Source organism: Ciconia boyciana, chromosome 9 (genome assembly GCF_034638445.1).
Source record: "Ciconia boyciana chromosome 9, ASM3463844v1, whole genome shotgun sequence".
Taxonomy (NCBI): domain Eukaryota; kingdom Metazoa; phylum Chordata; class Aves; order Ciconiiformes; family Ciconiidae; genus Ciconia; species Ciconia boyciana.
The window spans coordinates 2,646,560-2,669,636 of NC_132942.1; the positions used below are offsets into that span (position 1 = coordinate 2,646,560).

Consider the following 23,077-nt stretch of genomic DNA (forward strand, 5'->3'; position numbering starts at 1 on the left):
CTGAGGAGGAGGGGAAGGAAGGAAGGAACCCAAATGTCTTTAAGCAGTTGTCTAAGCATGCCTGACAGACTGCCGTTTCAAGCATAGGTGCCATGCTGGTGGTGTTTGCCCCGTGACTGTGATTATACTCCCACTGCAGGAGTGTAAAGAGCTGGCAGTCGTCTGGTGGAAACGAGTCTCTTGGCATTAAAAGGTGGCTTGTGGTCGTCTTGTCAAAGGCAAAGAAGCTGCAGACTTCCGAGGACCATGCATTCTGGATAAACTTCTAGCTTGCAGGGTTTCTCCCCCAAGCACATGCAAAAATTAGTTTTCATTGAGAATTGTATTGGAGAACAGATGTATAAAGGATGTCTGGCGCTCTGATGTCCTTTCTCATAAGAGGCCTGCCATTTTCATACAATACTTTTGCTCATGCTAGTATTGCCAGACAAGCTATTTCTAAAACTAGGAGGTCTTCTTGTTCCAGTGACCTCAGGCTTAAAATATAGAGGGTTTTCCTTTGTTTGATGAAACTGTGATACACCCTTCTTCCTCTTTTGATGATTTTAATACAGTATCTTGGAAATACCCCTAGTTCAGGGAAGCACGCACAAATTATTTAGCATTCTACATCTGGTTTCTCTAGGTTCCTTAGCTCTGCTAATTATTGGTTATCTTTTAGCATCTTAAATTCTTGCCGAATAGAACAAAAATAACTGCTGTAAGGGATTCTTTCTTTGTAATCTTTTTGTGCCTGATTAAAGCATTGACATTTAAGCCGTCCATCCTCCACAGACTGATTGAAAATGAGCCTCAAACGTTGATCCTTTTGGTCTGGAGGGAAAGAATTCTTGTGGTGTGGCGTTGTGTTGCAGGCACGTACAATTTGGCCTTTTGGCCAAATATGAATTCCTACAAAGAGATAGTTCCAGAGCTGTTGTAATATTTTTCACCTTGACAATTTGCGTTTGAAAGAGCTGGAGAGCAAGGTCTGCCCTTGTAAACTGCGTTGTGTATTTAGCATTCAAAGGTGATGGGATGACTTCTGCTGTTGAACGTTGATTCTGGGAGGTTTTTTATGCTCTTGTCACGAAGAGTTGTGCTTGCCAGTGGCCACTAGATATTGTGAGTTATCTAGGGAGGATATTCTGCTTAAAGCTGATGTACTTTACCCAGTGCTCTCGGGGTTCTGTGTGACATTATCCAGCCTATAGTAGACTGCATTGGTTTGGCTAAGTAGAAGTGGTCTTTCCAGCTGTTGCAGAAGGAGTTTCTGTTCCTGTTTCCCATCTGAAGTAGGAAGGAAACTGGCAGTCCTATGGTAGACTCCTGACCTCCTGCCAAATATATTTGTTGCTTCCATTTGTGTTGGATGGTAATGCTTCCTTCAGCAAACTCTTCCATAGATGCTCTTATATGTGACTTACAAGACGCTCGGCGGAGCCTTCAAAATGTGCTGGTACCTCCTAAGTGATGAGCAGTCTTAGTACAGAAGTTAAGGGGCATAATCCAGCTGGTGTCATCATCAGGAAAGATCTCTTAGCGTGCGTGCCTGTGCTAGCCTACCATGTCAGCCTGGCTCCTGTGCCGTTGGGTTGCACTTTTGGGTGGAGTTCACGGCTCAAGAGAGCAACTGTGCTTTGTTTTGTTTTTCCCCCTGTACACATTAGCTAAAAGAAGGGGATTATGGAGTATAGCAGACCTATAGTTAACAGATGCTGCAAAACCAGTCAGAGTTGATCACAACCATGTTTTTAAGAAGAGCTGAGAATCTCCCTTGCACTTAGGTCTCTCAAATCCAGCAAATCTGGCTACATAGAGTTTGGAGGTCATGGAATTCCGTGTTTAGTATCGCAAACAGTAATGTTGCTTTGATTTTTCCCAAGCTCTAGTCAAACATTTCTTTTATGTATTTTTATCTGAAATAATTATATAGCTCTCGTGGCTGCGAATGCTTATGTAATAAAGTGAGAAAGAAGCTTTAGATAACAGGTCTTCCCCTCCTCCTGAGACTTGTACAAGGTGCACCTAGTAAGTACTGTGGTGAACTAGCTGCTTGAGTGAGAGGCTAATACACTCTCAATGCACTGCTTTTCAAGAAAACACACAGCAGAGGTGTCTTAATTTTCAGTATTATTGTGTAAGATGTCTGAACTGCAATAGCGGATCCTTCCGTTTCTCCTGGGGGGGTGGGCTGGGATGTAGAATGTATGTTCTCCATGTCTGTAGTTGCAAGCATGACTGTCCAGAGATCGTGGTGGTGTAATCTTTGATTGCGGCATTCTGCTGCTGGGTCCGGACTTTGCCTTTTCATCACCCTGGACGAATAGTCTCCTTTAATGTGAGCTGATGAGTCAAAAGTCTGAGTCTTCAATTAATGCATTGCATTGCTGCTTGCAAACCTAGGTTTGCTACTCAGATTAAGTTTAGTATTAGGGTTTGTTTTTTTTTTTTTTTTTTCATCTTTAGTGAATAATTGTAGTCTGGCTCTCTGAAAGCAAAAGTCGTCTTTTTAGATGAAACACCGATTTGTTTAAAAGCGGGTTTATTATACCTCCATAGAGGCTGTGGTTGAAGAACACTGGAAGAGTGAGGTGTTGGAGGACTCTCTGGCGTGTTGCATTACAAATTAGTGTTGATCATGGTTTTCGTAGGAATGAGAAAGTTGAGATTGGCTTGTTTTGGGTTTGTATTCAAAAGTAATTATAGCTTCTGAAGTTTTTGGTCTGTCTTAAGGATGAAATGGCTGGTTGGAGGAGAAGAGGTTTCCATATCCTCTCATATACTACAACCCAACTGAAGTAGCCCACGTCCCACGTGTGATCAATTAGTACCTGTTGGATTTAGGGAAGTGGAGAAGGCAGTTGCTCTGCATCTTGTCTGTAGTTCCGTGCACGTTAGTCACCAAGTTTGTTGTGCTTTGGGAAGCTGGGTGCCTGGTGGGTAGGCTGCAGGATTTGGAGCTAGAAATTCCTGAGTAACAATATTATCTCGCGGTTGATTCAGTCCCTGACAGTACACTCTGTTGTTTCTCCTAATGTTGAAGTTGTTAATTTTCTTAATTAGAATTATTCTCTTTGTAACATTATGCATCAATGATCAATTGTAATTACTAGGGAAGTGCACAGGTATCATCTCTACCTCTGATATTTATGTTGATTTGATTTCAAACTTGAAACCTGTTAACCTAGATATATGAATATGTATACATAGAATACAACTCCTCAGTTTGGATCCATAAGCTGCTTTGTGGTTTATGGCACAGGTATTGTTGAGAAATACAAAAGTAGATCTTAAAGCAGTGGCAGAGTGTCAGTTTTTAGAGTTTTGCGGTGGTGGTTTGCATTCAAATGTAGCAGTAGGGTAAATCTGGCTTATTTTTTTGCTACAAGCGAAGATGCTAAGAGCTACTGATGACGCTTTTCCATTTGGTGAGGGATATATGTATGTTTGCCAATATATGGATACACATGTATGCAGGCATGTTAGCATTTCTCTGCACGTGAGGGGATATTGTAGTAGCTGTGGCACTAGTAGAATTTCATTGTGGGAATCCGCATTGAGATAACTTACAACTTCTCCAAGGGATATAGCCTGCAGTAAATTACAGTAACTTTCCTGGATTGCTCTGTTTGGTAGTGCTTGGGTACCCTAATACCAGGATGCAGGAGGAATTACTCGTAAACATATTACTGTCGTCCTCTACAAGAACTCCTTTGTAGTTTGTAATGGCATTATTATGGGAATAAAATAGCTGGAGCTTGATTTTTCTTTTTTCCTCCAGTGGTTTTATTGGAAAAGGTTGTAGGAGAGCTTTACTTTTGTGTGATATTTTATTCTCCAATTATAATCTTCTCATTCTCATGTTTTTTCTAATGTGCTGGTGCATTGTCATCAATGTCGAATGAAAAAACAGAATATTTTAGTTGGAAGCAGTGTGGTGACTGTAATATTTTACTGATGCACCAAAACGCTTTGAGACAGTTTGTAGAGCTGTATTCCTCTCCATTACCTAGATACTGAGTGGGTGACTTAAGTTACAGTATTGATAAGAGATCTCATTTTGCCTTCACTATTATTTATTAAGCAGGACTTAATTTCCTGACGGACATGATCTTTGCTTGCTTGAATTCACAAAGAAATATGAAATTATATACTGCAAAATCATAAATGTGCCATTATAAAAATAACAATATTCTTATCCATTTGTATAAAAATCTGATGATTAATATGGTGGAAACAAACTGCAGTGAAGTGTTATTCTGTCTGTTGGTCTTTCTCTGCTTGAGATAACAGGAGCCATAGTTACAGGACCTTGATGGTAACGTTCGCTGGCTGCAAAGGTATGTTGGGCAAAGCATGATGAAAATGAGTGAGGAAAACCCTTACGATGTGGCGTGTTTGGGTGTTAACCGTGAGACAGCAGTTGTTTAGTGCTTTACTGGGGGGGGGCGGAGAGCAGGCAGTAATGGTTTTCAGAATAGCACATCTTCCTGCCTCTGGATGTATTATTATTAGCTGTCTGTCTGTCTGCCTGTTTATCTGTCTACCTGTCTCATCGTTGTATGTAGCTCATTCTTCCTTGCTATGTCCGTGGGACCAGTTTGTGTTTGGGTAGACAGCGTTGCCTCTGCGCCTTCCTGCAGCACCTATCCTGGAGCTAATCTTTTAGAATAGGAGCTTGGTTAGAGTTAACAGGATTATGTTTCAGTAAAAAAGTACTTTGAATCTCCATTAGTAGCGTGGAGCTCTAGTCCAGGAGGGAGGAAAGAGAACAAAACCTAGAGCATTCTCTGCAGTAAGAGGAAAGTCATAAACAGGTAACGAACTCAGACATTCGACACGACTAAGTTGCATACAGATATACTCCCAAGTTGTCATTACTGATAAGCATAGAATTGACCTTTGGATTTAATCCTCCACCTCCTCTCTCCTCATCCCCAGGTTTCTGTACCAAATGTCTTATTTAATAAGAATCTACCTTTCTTCTTAGCGTTTCAGTGTTCTGACCTTTCCTACCACGATTCCTTTTTTTTTCTTAAAAGGCAATTTCAGATGTTGGTGCTTTCTCACCTGCTTCTCTTAAAAGAGCAGGGAGTTTCTTTGTGAATCAGGCAAGCTGATGTTTTTGGAGTTACAACAAAAAACGTTTAACCAAAATATTGCTATTTGATGGATGCTTGTCCTCTGGAAGAGAGGTTGTTAATCTTGACAAGCAGTCAGCTGCTCGACTAGCAAAGCGTTGATTGGACTGGAAGCCTGAAATTGCCTGTTTTGCTTGCTGATTTTGGGCGACTTTTCCAGAGCCTGGGTAAGGAGGCTGCTTTTACGGTCTTTGATCTCTTACTGAAAAATGTTTGGTATCAAATCCTACTCTTTGATAGATGTAAGCATTAAGATTAATTTTGGATATTCTGAGCTTCCCATCCTATTGAACTCTAGGAGCTCAGTGTTTTCAAGGCAGCTTGCTTTTGGTTTTCTATGATCAGCATGTAAGTCTGAAAGATATTTTAAAACTCAGTAATGAGTGTCTGGGAACTTTATGGTAATGTTTTACTTGAAGATACTTTTTTATAGCTGTGCTTTTGTTCTGAACCGTGATAAGGGCTGAACTGTGCTTCAGATATTCAAAACTCTCCATAAGCTGCTCGCTTTGAAGCAATGACATTTGATGTTCCCATCTCTCCAGTTCAGGGCCCTTGGTATTTCACTCTGCAAAATCAGCTTTTCCAAAGGAAGTTTCTTGTCTGGCGAAGTCAGGGTTCCAGAAATGCTGACTCGGTGTGATGAAACAGCAGTAAAAATAATACAAAATTTCCCCTCCCTCATTCCTTTAAATGTTTTTCTTTCTACCGGAGTCTTATATCAACATAGTCCAGGGTTCTTAGGTGGAAGGTGTTTATCTGTATTGGGTGTGGGGAGCTATTGGTGAGTAGAGAAACTTTCTGGTTTATTTTCATGTAGAAATACTTTGCCTCCCCCCCCCCCCCCCAAGTATTCTGCTGAATGGAGGTACTTTCAGTCTATAAACAAACTGTAATAGTGCTTCTAGGGCCTCTGTTCTGAAACAACGTCTGGCTTTTTCAAATTTTTTTTGAGGATACTTCTATTCCTAGGAGTGGAATGTAATTCTTAAGTCTGTGCCGGTAGTCCTATGTGCATGTTATAAGGAAATATAAGGAAATAATATAGAAGGAAACTGTATTAGCCCCATTGAGAGACTTGCTACTTTTGCAGGAAAAAAAAAAGATAAAAATCCAAGTGTGCAAATGTTACTTCTGACAGCCTGCAAAAACAAAGGCCAGATTTTAGTTTCCTATTTGTGGCTATACTGTTATTAACTGATGCTGTCATTGTAATTGCTTCCTGGATTTACAAAAGAGTGAAATGAAGTCCCTTTTTATCTCTATTCTCCCCTGTAAAGATACAATAATAACTAGACTGACATTTCCTCAATTGGAAAAAACAGTATCTGTCATCTATATGGGTAAATGTAAAGCTTAGAGTTTGCAGGAGTTCTGTATCATGGTCATAATATGGTCCATAGCTGTCTGGTCATATGCACCAGGAGGTTTTGGATGTATGAAAGACTATAATTCTAAGAAATCAAGTTCTTGGTCATTTGAAGCTGTTCAACGGATCAGGTGTAGTGATCCTGTGTTACAAAATCATAATAAATGAATTATGATTTTTTTAGCAAGGTCCTAGGAAAACTCAGCGTTGCTCAAAATGCCTGTAGCTAGTAGACTGGCAGTTGAGGCCTAAAAACTGTCATCTGTTGCCATAGACAGAAAACTTCTGTATGGAATATATGCTATTTTTTCTGAATAATAGAATATGGCTCTGAAGTGACTGAACCAGTTTATTTTATACAAATGTGATTAGGTGCAGTCTCAGGCAGTGATTTAAGATCATGCAGGAGTTTGCTGCTAGTGTGTTTTATGAGAAGTACTTTAATTAGGCTTTTTGCATTGGTGGTATTTCTTAGATGGCATGATGATGCTTCATTCCTTATGAGTGCTACTTAAACTATGTCATTCTCTGCAAGATACTTTGTTAAAGTCTTTTGAGAACATTTTCATTCATCTGACTAATCCGTGCATTCTCCTCCCTAATAGTGCCTCAATGCTTGTATTTAAATCTTTTTTTTTTTTTTAAAATGGCCTCCAGCTAAATAGGAGGATACTTTAAAGAGAATTGTTACTCTAAGTGAAGAGTCCTGAGCTGCTGCTCTTTTGCACCGCTTGCACTTTTATTGAAGTCAGATGTTTATGCCACTGAACAGGTAGAGTAAATAATTAAGATAGAGGAGTTGCTTTCTGGTTCATCTCATCGTCTTCCTTTTTAGTCAAGGGACCGTATGCTCCCTTACGCACGTTTAAATGTAGTTGACCGCTCCTCCCGCAAATTTCAGGGGTAGCTGACGCTGTGTATCATCTGGCTTTGGGTACGTCTTGAGCCAGCATCACTAAGGTTGGTGAATTTGCTGTATAGATATCTGAATACGTAAAACGTGGATCAGAGAACTTAAGCAATATAGAAATTTTTATTTCTGGTATTACATTATCAGGAAAGAATTTGGGAGTACTATTTTTACAATTGGCCTTAAACAGGGAATAAAGGAAACAGCGTGGATTCCAGCCTTCGATGAAGTAACAGGAAGAGAAGCAATGAAAACCATAAACCGTGCTGAGTAACATTTCCTCTCTTCAGCTACACCCCCCTAAGGGTGACAAAGTCTTTATTGAGCCTGACAGGATTCCTAATAAAAGATGCATTCAATCTGTATAAGGAGCCTGCTGAATCACTGTGAAGCAAGTAATGGCAGCAGGCTGGAGGAGAGCCTCCTATTTACAGCTTACACAACCTGCTCTCCGTGCTCCAAGAATTACTTCTGTTTGCTTTACTGAAATCTAGGCACTTTAAATAACAAATTTAATACAGAGAAATTCAGCCACTGTCTGAGGGTGTCCAACATCCTTGTCCTGATACCAAGTGAACGCTTGATTCTGCTGAAGTTTGTTTCCAGCCTTGTTTCCCGCTTGGTGCTTTCTTGTCAGAGCACTGAAGAGAAAGAAGCAGCTCCCTGTAACAAACAAATAAGGAGGCTGGGACAGCTTTCAGCCATGCAGCTTCTTTCCCTGGAAGATTTCATACCTGATGGTCTTCTTGAATGTCAGTGGAATTTGGGAAGCTGTTACCATGTGGCTTAACTGTTGTTTCAAAGGCAGAAATGTATGTCTGTTTCTTTTAAAGTATATTATCTGTAGTACAGCTGAATCTGTAACAGATCTTTAGAAGGTACTAACACTTCTGTTTGCTCTGAAGCTTATAAAATATGCATCCTGGCAGCTGTCTTGTCTTACCTTGGAAAAAGCAGGAATGCAAAATCCCATCAGCCATCCTTTGCGCTTCCGTAAGAAGCAGGTTCTTGTGTGTGAACCAGGGAATCCTGGGTGGCTTGGCAGCCCGCGTGGGTTGGGTGTGGGGAGCCTCAAGTAAGCCAAGCATATGTTCTTGCAACAGGAATTTAATGTGTTTGGGGTGGAATTGAGAGACAGGTTTTGCGTAGTTCTTTGGGACAGGTTTGCATGTGAGAGCAATCTGTCTGGAACTTGCTGACACAGCTGTTTCTTATGTGCGGCTTTGAAGTGCTGGTACTGCTGTGCAAGTTTCTGCTCTTTTCTCATTCCCTGTGCAAAACTCTGGACTGACAGAGCAGTACCTGCTAGTCTGTGTTCTCTGAGACCCCTCATTTATTGTTCAGTGTGGATCTAGGGCATCTATGAAGTCCAAGCCCATCGGGATCCAGGAGCTGGAAGGAGTCTACTGGATCACTGAGTCCCGGCCCCACTGCAGCGAGCAGTTGCCCCACGGTCAGTGCAGTGCGGCCGCGGCTGGATGCAGCTGTGCGGGGACCCCTTTCATATGACACGAAGCACATAACGTACCGAGCAGTGCTAAAGGGAGTCTGCGGGGATTTATGGTTTCCTCAGCTTCCCTGATACCTCAGTGCAGTCGCTGAGGATGGCTCTTCGTGAGATTTATCAGAATTTGCAACTATGAGGTCATTTTGGAACAATTTACTCTCTTTTCCTTAGAAATAGAACAAATTTCCTGCTTTGTGTTTTAAAATAATCATGTGTAACTGGAACACCTGGCTGGGGTCATGTCAAGTAAATCATCGGGTTTTCATTTTATGTTTGTCAAGAGCAAAGTTGCTCTTGATACAATCATTTCATCCTCATTCCAGAGCATCACACTGCTTTTGCCAACTTTTAACACTGCAGGGGAATTTGTCTTGGCCCTTATTGCAGGCTTATGGCATGTGAATGTGGTTCATGTGAATTATTAGAGTTGTACTGGCTGGATTTGTTGTTGTTGGTTGGAAAACTTTGTCTTCAGAACTCCATACTCGAGACCACCGTTGTTCCATTGGATCCTTCCAAGCTTTGTAAAGTTGCTTCCTGTATTAAAGGCAAAAGATTGGGAGAGGAAAGAGCGAAGCAGAAGGAAACCATACACACTCGCAGACTTTGCTCATCAGCTCAGGTGACAGAGAGGCAGGGATAAACTCCTTATTGAGAGTGGACATTAAACTGTTAAAAGTTAACTCAAATAAACTTCAAAAGTGGCTGTGTAAATCACTTTAGCCTTAGGACACTAGTAATCTATGCTTCAACAAGTTTCCTGGATTAATAAAAGGGTACACAGGCCGTTACGTTGCTTGGCGTGCTGCTGAAGTAGAGGTGGCCGTAGGAGGAGAGGATTGCTTCCAGCAGCGCTTGGTGCTTCTGTGCTATTGTGCTTGTTCGGAAGCATCCAGATCTTGGTTGTATTTTTAAAAAGATGCTGATAACGAAACTAACAATGATCACTACTTCCCCAGCAATTTTGATGTTTGATTATATTCTCATGATGACTTTTTTGGCTGACTTTATTTCTTTATTTTTAAAAGTTACATCTTAGCAACTAAGAAATTAGTATTTCACCATCCTTGTTAAAAAAAAAAGGTAGCAAATTGCTTTCAAATAAAAGTGTTTTGGGGTAAATGGGTCATGGTAGTAGTTATTTGGTTTGCTTTCATGTGATGAATTTTCAGTTGATGCTACTGGTGCTTCTTTTATTTTCCCTTATTCTACAGTTGTGGCATCTTGTGGTAATTACATGCGTTAGCATCTGGCAGGGAAAACGAGAAGTGGTCTAGATACTCAAGTGGCTCACTTCATAGTATATTGGGATGAGGATGTTACCATAAAAGAAAGCTGATTTATATAATGTTACAATGTGACTAAAATCTCCATGTTTTTACACCACCTTTGGTTTAGCAGCTGGTTAAGCTTTCTGTCGGAAGGATGTGTGTGTCAGGGATGATAAAAGCTGCTGCTGAATGGAGCTGGGGGCTGCTGGCGTATCGGCGCTGGGCCACGCTTTCCTTGTGGCCGGGTTGGGTGATAACAGTGCCATCCGCAGAGCGATCCCTTGATTTCTGCACTTTTGCTTAAACGCACACTATTTTATACAGCGTATCCTGTCACGTGAAGAATACGAAGAAACAGATGTCCTCTGCTTCTTGAACAGAGGTAGCAGCTGAGAACACCTCCGCTTGTGAACCTGGTGCCGTGAGAACTGGAGGCAAAGAAAATAAGCCATCCTGGGCAGCTTTGTGCAGGATCGCTGTAGGCACAGTGTTCACGTTTTGGCTTTCTGTAGTCTAGAAAACCTCCTTCCTAGCAAGATTAACAACTCCTGCCTGCTTTCCTCTGCTCTTTGCCTAGTTCCCCTCCTTTCATTGGCTCACTGGAGCTGCATTTTTAGCTAGTTGGATAGAAAATGGGAGTTAATTTCTCCTGAAATAACCTAGGCAAGGTAGTTTTCTGTCAAAGAGTGAAGAATATGTGTCGGCATACCATTTGAAGGTAGAGATCATGCTTTAGTTTCACCTATTATTATCAGCTGATTAAAAGTTCTGAAGGGAAAGATTAAAAAATAAAATAATGTTGACCTTGGTCCATAGTTTAGCGCACATGGAGAAATTATTTTTCATCAATAACTGTGGTTCGGCTGGATTTTGGCAGAAAGAAGTACGTAAAGAGATTATAGGGAAGGGTATGGAAAGGGTCTGTAACTTCTCAGCAAATACTTTGCATTCTGCAGTTGCAGCACTGATTGTTTCCCTTTGGCATCGTCCTTTTATAGCCCTTTTTTTTTCATAATGGGTATCTGTGAAAATAATCTCTACCCTTTGTACTATGGTTACGTGTTCGTCTGCTGTTTATAACTGGTATGGCAACATAAATCTTGTTTTTAAAAATAACGGCTCCTAATCCTATTTTCAGTTTTATAAACCTTGAACTGGAGAAATGAACACTTTCATCTCTGAGGGAGGATTTTGTGGGTGCGCGGCACTGCCGGGCTGGCAGTGTCTGTCTACGAGGTGGCCACAGCACCTGCCTGTCATCGGCCCTCGCCACCTCCAGCTGCGGTGGGGTTAAAATTATGTTCCTCACTTGCAAAAAATAGGAAACAAGCCTCGAAATGCAGTCTCGCAAATGTAATTTCAGTGCTATTATAAGCACTTAATCTTAAATGAGATGGGAGTAATGGAGAAAACTTCGCAAAGTATGACTGATACGCAATTTTCATGTTATCAGGAAAAACTGGGCTAGATTAGCTGCACCTAACCTCCCTTGTTAGACTTTGAAGTGGCATGTGAGGGAGAGGAGGAATTTCACCTGGCTGTCTGTAAAGAATCTATTTAAACAAATGAAAAAAGCATTATTGCAACAAGAGATGTAGAACACTGGATCGGTACATTCGGCACACCGGAGGAAAGGGGCAGCCCGCAGACGTGCCCGGGAGACACGATCTCTGAGTTAGCTCTTGTGCTTGGTGCCACCAGACAAAATCACCTGCTCTGCTTAATTAGGAGAGGTGATTGCTTTAAAAGTCAGTTATTTTTAGAGAGAGCATTACAGATCCTGATTTAAAAACGCCTATAGAAGCTGATGCATGAGTAGCTAATACGTATAGCTTGTTGAAATATCACCTGGCTGGGTAGTGAACGATATGATGTTTCTTATTTTATTTATCAGCATTAAAGCAGTAGTACTGTCCAGCTTCAGTTAAATGCCTGCTGCTGTGATGAGGGAATAGGAAGCTTTGCCTTTTCTGTGCTGTGCTGTGCTCTGGCTCAGCTCTTCTCTCTGCTACTGCACATCTCAACAGCCAAAGTCTGAGCTGAGGGATGCTTTCCAGGCATGAACCCCTTTTAAAGAGATAAATATTTGCTTATTTACCAACTGTTTATTCATCAAGCTCCTCAATAAGCATGGTGGGCCGGTGCAGTAGTCCTGTTTGGTCAGTCTGGCTGCAGCTGGAGTGCCGCAGACAGCCCATGCTGAATTAACCTGCTAAGGGGCTGTGCTCTGTGGAGTTGTGGAGAATAATTCTCAAGTAAGGATGTGGTCATTTTTCCTACGTACGACTTATGTTCATGTTTAATCACAAAGTTTAAGCTTTTGTTCTGCTTACAATTTTCTGTAACTCGTGACAATAGAACTGCTAATCTAAAACATATTTTGAAGACATTCTGATATATCGTAGTCTCAATTGTGTAGAAAAATATGGGAAATGTAGGAAAGCCTATATAGACGCAACGAGTTACGAAGACTGGAAAATTTAGCTTTAATTGTAACACCAAATACTAACTCCCCCTGGCTGCCTGGTAGCCCAGCTTCAGCAGGAGTTGAGAGCATCCGCTGCTCGTCCTTCCTTTGCCTGCCTGGACTGGGTGGAGGAGGAAGAACGTGGAGCACAGGGGTTCTATTTCAGTTGTTCCATAAATTCTTTAACTGCTAAGATACTATTAACTACTAAGGCATGATACGGTTGGAGGATATTGTGGCCGCATTCCTGTGCCTAACATCATTTTCTGGTGGGAAGTTGAGGCAGTTCCCTGCTCAGAAAAGGGGAGAGCTCAGTAACTGAGCTGGTCCCATACCTGGAGTGACCCTTTGGCTCTAGGTAGCTGTCTCGTACGGGCTTTGATGTTCAAACTTGATCACCACAAGCAAGTGGTGGGTTTGGAGTCTGATTCATAGCTAGTGCTCTTGCGTGTTCCCCTAAGAAAATCAAGTTTGTGGCAATTCACAGCCGGAGGATTAAGATGCGATTGGACTGTGTGAAACAGGGGCTTTACAAATGTATGTGTTAAGCATTCAGGCCTTCTGTTTAATTTTCATGGGTTTTGGTAATGACATTTAAAAAAAAAAATATCAGAGTTTTATTGGTTTTACATGGCCTGCAATTACGTATGACCTTTCATTTGATATAACAGTCTATATCCGCTATATTTCTAAACATTGACTATTAAGCCAAAGAACTTTTCTAAAGTAAATCCATTGTAAATTCTGAGGCTAGCATTCATATTGATTTATCTTTTGTAAACACTGTATAAATGCAGCACTTTGAAATTCAGAACATATTTTCCAAGGCCTAGCTGGAGAGACTGCTATGTGATATATAATGATTTTGTTGTGCATGTATTTAATGCTAACAGCCCACCTGTTCAGGATAGTAAATTAAATGATGAATAGTCCTAGTGGGCTTTTCCCTAGCATGTGGTCTGCACCATAGGCACAGATATTCTTGTGACTGAAGAGGATTCTGTGTAGTGAGGAGTTTAACCAGCTGTATCTCTTAGTTACAGCTTCCATGTAAAGTCCAATTTTTAAAGTGACATAATCTTCATGCTTTAATATTGTTGCTTCAGAAAAGTTGTTTGCTTCTGTGGTTGCTAACGGATGGCACTGATGTGATGCTGATCTTGGTAGCAGGAGGTGGGAGGCAAATCTAAAACTTCATTGTCTTCATCTTTGCCCAAGAGTATTTTGGAGTAACTTCGAATGTTACCCTCTGGTCAAGGACTGGGCTGAGTTAGAGAGGCAGTAGGATGGAGTAGAGTTTGTAGTAGGGCTACCAGCTAGATCTGAGTGGACATGAAATGGCTTTTCCTCTCTAAACATAACGCTTTTACTGTGAAAAGATACTGTGGTTCTCTGCACCATATATAGTGGCTAGACTATGTGGTTTAGGTTTTCGCTAGGGTTCTTTGCTGTTAGCAAACTAATTTTGCAAAATTCCCCCTTTAAAGAGGTGTTATAAGTTTTCAAACAATTTTTGACCTTGGATGAATAAGACTGTCCTATTTGGCTTATTCCACATGTTGCTTGCTGCTGTATCCATTCATGTAAATAATATTTTTCAGAGATATTTTTAATAAATCTCTTTCAGGTAAGTGTTTATACATCAGTTGGACTTCACTCTTTTCACTTCCACAGCTTAACTGTGGACAGGTTCTTCAAGTCTGCATGCATCCTGACCTATCTACTAATTTGGGCTTTGTCTCTAGAATTATGTCTCGTAAGTCTGTGTGACTTATTGCAGAATGTGAGATGGTAATGCTGAAGTGATTAGATGCTGTGAATGAAGTTGCTCATGTCCCTTTTTTTTCTCCTCTCTCTTTCTTTTTAGGACTTAAATACTATCTATTCTTTCCTTCATGGACTGGACATACTCTCACATTTCAGGGAACATCAGCTAAGGTAAAGTACTATGGACCTCTTTAGTGTTGCTTAGCACAACTGGTATCTATGACTGTATTTTTGTGGAGATGAGCAAAGCTTTTGTCTGCCCACACTTTGAGGTGGCAGAGCATTGGCCAAGTCCATTGCTGAGTTAAGTCATTGCAATAATGTGGCATGGAATCTAAACTAATTAGCTTTGCTGAGAATGAAGGCAGAGCTTACTCCCATTTGTCTACAAAGGACTGTGTAGACAGTGCCCTATGTTAACTCGGGATTACAAAAGCTTTTTAATGCTTCAGACATTCGGATGATCTCAGAATACATAAAATGGAAGGCCAACAAAGCACAAGAAGTGCGTTGGAAGTATTTTAGTTCCTTCAGTTCTGTTGCTATGGGTAATTCCAATGTGTGGGAGTGATTTAAAACACTTAGAGAACATGCTGTATATTATCTATTTGGATAATGAAGAACGCCGTAATAATTTGAATTTTATGGTTAAGCACATCCTTTGTTTAGAACAAAAAAATAGTTGATTTTGAGGTCTTAGAGCCTTAAAGCAATTCTACTGAAATGTGGTGATTAATGGCTTATGATCTTTGGGGATTAACATTGAAATTAAACTTCTGCTCCTCCCTCAGAATAATGTCATCAAGTGCCCGCTATGAGAGGTACAAGGGCAACCAAGTTCTCTTTTGGTAAGTACATATCACTTGTTGGACTTGTTCAGTAGAAGTGTAAACAAAACCACTGTTTTGCATGTTGTCATATGTCGCTTGCTTTTTCAGTAATTGTAAATAGAAGGATTTAGAACATTTAAGCTTGGCCAGACTGGTTAAAAGCTTTGACAGGAGGCGGCTGTAACAGTAGTACAGTGTTGACATTTGAGAGGTGCCCGTGAATTATCAGCACGGCTCCCACGGACAGCAGAGGTGTGTCTGTGCGCACGCAAGATCAGTTAAAAAGCAGGTAATGTCACCTCTCTGGTTCGTGGGAGCTGTGGTGACAACTCAGTAGGTGGCACTCTTCCCCTGGCACTGGCTGCATTGTCAGGAATCTCATTGCTTTGTGGGAGTATCCTGAGGAGGGATGGAGCTCAAACACTATCTCTTCTTTTAAATTACTAGAATTAGTAGTTTAGCATAGAGTTCTTTTTAGGTGCCCACTGGGAGGCAATTATACTTTTTTTTCCTCATATTTTAGCATTGGTTATGGTGTGTTTATCCTCTCGCAGCTAATACCAGCCTTCTGTGTAAGGCACACCTTCCAGTACATGAGTCTAAATCAATGAAATGCCACCTCATTCGTGCAGTGGGTGTGTGTGACATGGACCTGTTCTAGTACTGGGTTGATGTGTGTGCGTGGGGTTGCGTGCTGGAAAAGGAAGGGGATGTTAGGCGGTAGCTGGGAAGTGTCAATGCAGCGCTCTAGGAAGAGGCAAAATCGACTGCAGTAAAACCCGGTAACTTCTGTGCAGAGCTTCAGGCTGTAGGTTGGAAGGGTTGGCAGATCCCCCGTGCGTCCCTCTGGGGTCGAGTGGCACAGTGGGAGACAATACCGCATGTGCATGCGATACAAGTGCAGAGGTGGGGGATTGCAAAGCAGGACTCAAACCTATGAGTCTCGTATTTGACCCGTAAGGCTCAGCAGGTCCGTGTAATGTTACTGTCCATGTTGAAATGCTAATTGACTTCAGCACAGAATAAAAACTTTCCTGTATTTGTAGTTTTATGTATGCTTTCCTTGGAATGAAATGTTTTTACTGAAAATTAATAATTTCTTTTTAATAAAAGAATTTTTTAAGTTGAATTACATGTCAAATTGTAAGGTACAACATACGTTCTGGATGTAGACTTTTTTTTTAAAAAAAGTTAATTCTTGGTAGCATTCTTAGGTTTCCTGTCCACATATCAGATTGGTAGGATAGTAGGTCATTATTTTACTACAGTAACATTTTGGATAATATATTTTTGAGTTGCTGTAAGAAGAAAGTAGATATCAATGTTTTCTTTTCTTGCAGCTCGGAAACTATTGCAAGATGCTGGTATATACTGCTTTCTGGATCTGTGCTCATGAAGGATTCCATGTTTTTACCACCTTGCAGGTACGTAAAGTTGTTGTTGTTGTTATTTAAGGTAAGGCAAGATTTTTTTTTTTAAATTAATGCTTTCTTATATGTTGATGTTACTGTAAATTTTTCACAATTTCAAAATCATTTCTTCACTATTTTGTTTTCCTGAAGTTGGATAGTGGAAGAAATGTTCTGCTAATTTCATGTAAATTCTCTTTCACTTTTCCTACATGTTGAAATTTCTGTGTGAAGTACTGCACTTGATAGTTTTTAAATCTCATTTGGCTGGATTTTTAAGAGAATTTGTAGTTGGCTTGTTAACTTGAGGGCCCTTTGAATAATTCCTGTTGTGTAACTGTTTTGTATAGAGTTCCCTGTCTCAAAAAATACGACCGTAGATCACACAGCTTCCACCGTTTGGTTGGAGGCTGTATTTAATGGCATACATGATTTTTATGCGAAGCAAGAGGCAATAGAGGCCATCAGCATCGGTTACAGAGAGCATATGACAGGGGTCTGACTGCATCTCATAGTTGCAGCGCAGTGAACGTTGTGACATGCTTTCACTGAAGCATATTGTTTGACTTGAGCTGGACCTTGCTCCCCTGTAATACTCTGCTTGACCTTGTACATCACTCAGAAATTTAAAAGAAAAAAGGCAAACCAGATCTGTTGTTGCAATTCACAAGAGTACAGCTAGTTTTATTATGGATAATGAGGAAAAATAGCTGCTAGATGGTGAAAGGGTCACAGAATTCTGTTAGATGAAACTGCTGGCAGGTTACAGTGTACATGGAGTCGTTCCTGGGGTGTGCTGTCGCCTCGCGTAGTGAGGTCACGTGAAAAGGAAGACAACGCACTCCTCTGCTGGATAGCCACGTTGTTGCCTGTCCGTGTCTTCGTTGCAGCAGGGGGGAGAAATGAAAAATTCAAATGTCAGAGGAGCTTTGATGTGCTAAAGGTTTGAAGGAGAAATGCACACACGTACAATTAGATAAACTAAAATTATTGTTAATTAGATAAGGAGTGCAAAAGGATGCTGAAAATCTTTGAACCTTTTTGTTTCCCCCAGTGCTTTTGACTCTGGGGCCACCTGTAAACTCCTTCTCCCCCTTGCTTCCTCCCTGGGATGCTGGGGCCATGCACACGAGTCGGGAAGGAGAATCGCCGCTTGGATGCGAGAACAGGGGAAGGAAGAGCACAGTTTGCTTTCTGTTTCGTTCAAATTAAACACATGCATTGTCCAACCTCAATTTATAATTTACAATATAATGCTTTCTTGATTTATTTTTTTAGTTACTTTTTTTAAGTGCACTATAACAGTGGGATTAACTTAAGTTACTTTCCCTGGTCTGAATACTTTATATAACATTTTTAGTTGAGGGAGCTGCACAGTCACCAATCATTTACAGATTATTTTCATATGAAACAGTGCCTTGGATAATTTAGCAGTATTCTTTTATAATTGTAATTAGCACCATTTTCATTGCATTTAAAGTAATATTTAATGGCATGCATTATTCCTTGTCCCCAACCAAGTTCCTGATTATGTGAGTCATTCTGAAAGGAGGCTTAAATACACATGTGTAAGGAAATATAACATTGCCTTCATTCTCATTGCCTCAGGTATTACAGAGCTGTTCTTTTGGTAGGAAACAAAAATAAGTTGTTTGTTTCTGTTTTTTTTTTTTTTTACTTTTGCTTAAGCTGTAGCAATGGAAATGACCCACAGTGTACCACTAGGTGTAAATCATCTTTGAAGTACAGGTTTTTTTATTTTTGAAAACTTTCTATTCAACATTGGTAACATAGTAAAGATAATTACCTGAATTGATTGTTGGTTGGTGTTTGGTGGTGGTTTTTTTTTTTTGTCTTTGTGGTGTTTTTTGTGTGTTTTTTTTTTTTTAAAGCCAAATCTCTTGCTGCAGTTTGGTGTTGCTCTGTGCTTTGATTTTTAGAAAACAATGCCTGACCACCTTCAGCAATATTATTTACTGTAATAGGAAAAAAATTGTATGAGTTTAAAAGAGGATATGAAGGACATCTGTCCATGCAAAGGTTTCATCTTTGTCTGATGAAGAACTTGATGCCATGCTCTCTATGCCTCATGAGCATATGATCTTATACCTGTATGATATTAGTGAAATAAGCTTTATGGAAGAGTACATTGTTTGGGATACTGATTTATCTGTGCTTTTTTTATTTCCACAACAGGAAAGTGGTAGGCAAGTGTAGGGAATTAAAACCACGCTTGAAGTGTTCTGAGATGGCTGAAGGAAATGGCGACATCCTTCCAGCCAGTTAGGTTTTTGGTAGGCTTACTGCTGCTCAGACACCGGCATCAGATAAAGTCTAGCTGTTTCATTTGCTGAATATGGTATAAACATGTCAACACATAAGCAGAGGTGAGCAAAGTTAGAGGCAGGTGTCATCTGCACAAAAGTGAGCAGGAGACTGATGATGGCTTTGAGATGTCCTGGGGGAAAATGGATGAGGACCAAAATAGAATCCTTAATGTGAGGAAGGTGATAACTACCAAGGATGAGAATTTAGGCTTTAAGCTGGAGACCTCCAAGTGCTTTGAAAAGGTCAAGAGCCAGGTTTGAATAATTGTCATTCTGGAAGAACTGGGCAGACAGAGGCATTTTGTAAAACAGATAATAGTTAGCAAGTGGATTCCAGTTTGAAACTCAATCCTTGTGTATACTCTGTAACACCCCCCACTCCCCAGTTATCCCCTTGTAATGTTGACGTGGTAATTTCAATTTTATATTTGTCCTCTGGAGCGTTTGACAAACGCTCCATATTTAAAGAACTACTGTACATTTTAGGGTTCCTTTGCCGGGAATACAGGAATAGTTTTTTGTAAAACGTGAGAAGCAGGATATTGGTGTTTTTCAGTTAGAGGAAGCTGGTTTCCTGGGCAATAGGGGGTTTTAAGGCCCCCTTTTCTTTTAAAGTTGTTGGTTTTTAATCTGTTTTATTTGGCAATCATTCTTCAAAATTCAGGATTCTATTACAAACTAACTGCCTAGCAACTCTTGTTTAATGATTATATGAGAAACTGCTGTTACAATTGATTGTTAGTGAGATACTTTCAGTCTCCATAAATAAGACTGGAAGGTGATAATGATTTACTGACTGTTTCCTGGTACCTCCTCACAATACTTCTCCTCTTTCTGTCATCTGCCCCATGATTACCTTGACAAGTAGGAGGAGACTTTATTAGACAACTGTAAACTTAACCTGGTTAAGACGTTGGTTAAGCTCTCCTTTTGCATGCCTTGTTTCATCCACTATCTACCATTCAGTAGTTTCGGAGTCAACAGAGTTTCAGGGAAACCTTAATTTTCTTCTGCAGATCTTGAAATAAAATATTCTGTAGATTCAAACCTGAAAGAGGCGTAGCCCCACGGAAGCATAAGAAGGTGGGCAGTCACTGCTTTAGTGACTTTCTATAAGTATTCAAATGAGTAACAGTGTAAGCTGTGGCTCACTGTGCTTGAGAAGGGCTTTTTGTTCAACTTGGATGAATTCGTATGCAGGCTGTAATTCAGAAATTGGCTTAAAAATTGGAGAGGTAAAACTTGCATCCAGGTACGATAAATCTGTTCAATATTCTGACACTGATGATCATGATGAGAAAAGCCCTGTGAGATTTTTAAGGGAAGAAGCAGATTGATCAGTTATATCAGGTGCAAAGATGGCATAACCTTGATTACCCTATTGCCTGGAGAATGGATTTGTCAATAGATTTGGCATAGTAGGAGAAGAATTTGTGTCTAACATGAAAGTGATGTCTGGAACAAAAGAACAGGATTGACGGATTTTGTGGAAGGAAAATCATGTCAGCAAGTTAAAGAGTTTTTGTGTTAACCTTGCTTGTTAATCAAGATAATTCATGTGAACAGGATATTTGAAGGAGATTACTCACAGCAAGATTAGCCATAGGAAATATATCAAGGGCCTGGAGGAACTTTTGAAGCCAATTATGTGGATGACAGCCTCCTACAGCTGCGAGAATTGAACCTCGAAGGGAAAAATACAAAGTCTTGAAACATTCAAGATGTAGTCTTATTAAAAACAAACACTTCTCTTTTCCGAGCTCTTCCAAGAAATTCATGAACAGCCCTTCCAAAATCTCACAAGTGGCGAAAATTGGAATAATTGTCCTGTTCAAGTTGTGCATTTCTTGGCTAAAAACACTTACTTTATCCAGAATGGACTCATGGTCATATTGTGGTATCTTTTCACGAGAGTTGTAGACGTGTCAATGACTCAAGAAGCCATTTCTCTTTCTCTTTTTGGGTAAAAGGAGAAGACACAAATGCTTGGATCAAGAAAATTGTCATAATGAAAGAGGAACTCCAGTTTTGCATTATGAACAGTGGTTTGGGTTGAAAGTATTTTAGCTTGTTTTGTATTAAGTTAATATTTGTGAATAACTATTTTAATATATTTTGAAACTTACTGTGACTGTTAATAGTGTTTCAGTCTATTCAAGTACCAGAAGCACAGAAAATTCTGTGCTTTTACAGGACCGTCAGTGTTGGTAAATAAGAATGCAGGATTAAAGACTTGCCATTTGCAGAACTGAAATTTCTTGTATTTTAGAAATCTTTAAATTTTGATGTGTGTAACTTTGTTTTCAAATATATTTATACCTCGAATGTATCATCTAAAACCAGATTAATTTTACTTCTAAAACATGTAGTGCTGTTTTCTGCAAACTCTCGTGAATTTGTGCCATTTGCTGAAAAAGGAAATGAGCGGCTCAGAGCTCCTGCCTTCCCAGCTTCTGCCAGTAAAAGGTATACTGGTGTTGTTCTCCCACTGATCCTTCCTTTCTAGATTTAACTTTCTTAAATACTGCTTTTTGCTTAGAGTATACGTGCTGTGTCCAAGCCCTGTCCCAGCGCTCCTTAGCCTCTGCTGTTCCTCTTCTTTCTCCTCTCCATCCCAGTCTCTGCCATCTGAATCCCGATGGCTGTAGTGTGGAATATTGCTTTTCCTCCATCAGCTGCCAAGGTCTAGATACATGTGTGTGCCAGTCCACTGCTGGCATACACTAAACATAAGTTTTGACAAACTCGCAGTTGCCAATAAGTTTCTGAATTGTGATGCTGGTTGAAACAATTGTAACTTAAATCTCTTTCTTGCTGTTTGTGTGACTGTAAAAATTGCAGAGGTCTTAGGATAATACTCTGTCAATGTGTGTTTGCTTCACACTTGAAAGCTCTTTGCAACTCACTGTTGTAGATTATTTTTCTGCTTTCAAAAAGGCAGCTCGAGGCTTACATCCCTGTGCTTATCAAGACCAGATGGATTTTATACTCGCCGCTGGATAAGAAGCAGTGGTTATTCAGTGCCTCTGTGGCTCTAGATGAGGTGCTGTTTTCCCTGGGTATTTCTGTAAGTGGTGGCTCTAACTTGTAGCATTGCCTGACAGCCAGTAAGTAAACTAACACTGTAATACAACTTGGGAATGCTACCAATAAATGTATTTTGTAAAGCTAATTAATTCAGACATGGTTGTTCATATTGAAATTCTTCTGGCAGTGCTAGTGCTGTGATGAAAATACTCTGAGGGAAAAGGGAACGTGTGCGAGAAGAGGCAGCGCATCGGTGAGAGGCCGTGCGTCCCAGTCTCCCAAAGTGCAGTTCCTCGTACCGGAGGTGCTGTCGTTGAATAAAGGCTGTGAAGATCTTGCAAACTAAGAGCACGTGGTGCATCTTTTTTGACGTGGAACAATCTTCTAAGAAAGCCAAAAGAGTACATAATGAAAAAAGACTGTATTCAGACCTGTCACAACTAAATGACCAAATAATCTTGTCCACAGTTCCTCACCCCCCGAGTAATTTCCTTTTGTTCTGTCTGTAGTTTCTTACAACAGCTACCCTGTTGAGGTTTTATAGAGTGCAAGGGATGCTGATCGCACCACAGAAATAGGTGGGTTTTTTTTTTTTTTTTATTGGCTAAACTAAAGTCCAAGAGATGTGAAATCAGAAGCAAAGGGTAATGTGTGGTTTGTTTATATCTAAAATACAGTTTTATTAAGACTGTCTAGTCACATGGCCTGGAATAGCTGCACAGCTTCACAGAAAGTGGTAGGTAAGATACAGGCTGCCTCAAAGCGTCATCGTGTTCGGAGTATAAAGTAATTAGTGTAGACATCTTGAGCTCGGAGCCTGCAAATTGTGTAGCATGTTATGCAGCCTCCAAAATCATTCCCAATTAAAACTTTCAGCAAGCTTAAGAGATAAACCTGCTAAATGTTATTATTATTGAGAGCTAATGCAAAAATGGTTTTTGATGACTGAGCATTAATTGAAATTAGTATTTTGCATTCAGCCATGTATCTTGTGGTTTCAGGTTTCCTTTAAACCATTTCCTGATGAAGTTAAGTGTTCTAATATTTTTATAATGAAGTTAGTTTGAAAT

General features: G+C 40.2%; 1 protein-coding gene across 5 annotated transcripts in view; it reads left to right on the forward strand.

The window, feature by feature from the left end:
- The window catches only part of RAPGEF6 (Rap guanine nucleotide exchange factor 6), a 137,967-nt gene that overhangs the window by 12,920 nt on the left and 101,970 nt on the right, over nucleotides 1–23,077 (forward strand). For all 5 annotated transcript variants that reach the window (XM_072872155.1, XM_072872153.1, XM_072872154.1 and 2 more), the window contains exons 3-5: nucleotides 14,515–14,585; nucleotides 15,206–15,262; nucleotides 16,585–16,668. In XM_072872155.1, the coding sequence (XP_072728256.1) occupies nucleotides 14,515–14,585; nucleotides 15,206–15,262; nucleotides 16,585–16,668 (212 nt within the window). The remainder of the gene's footprint in view (nucleotides 1–14,514; nucleotides 14,586–15,205; nucleotides 15,263–16,584; nucleotides 16,669–23,077) is intronic.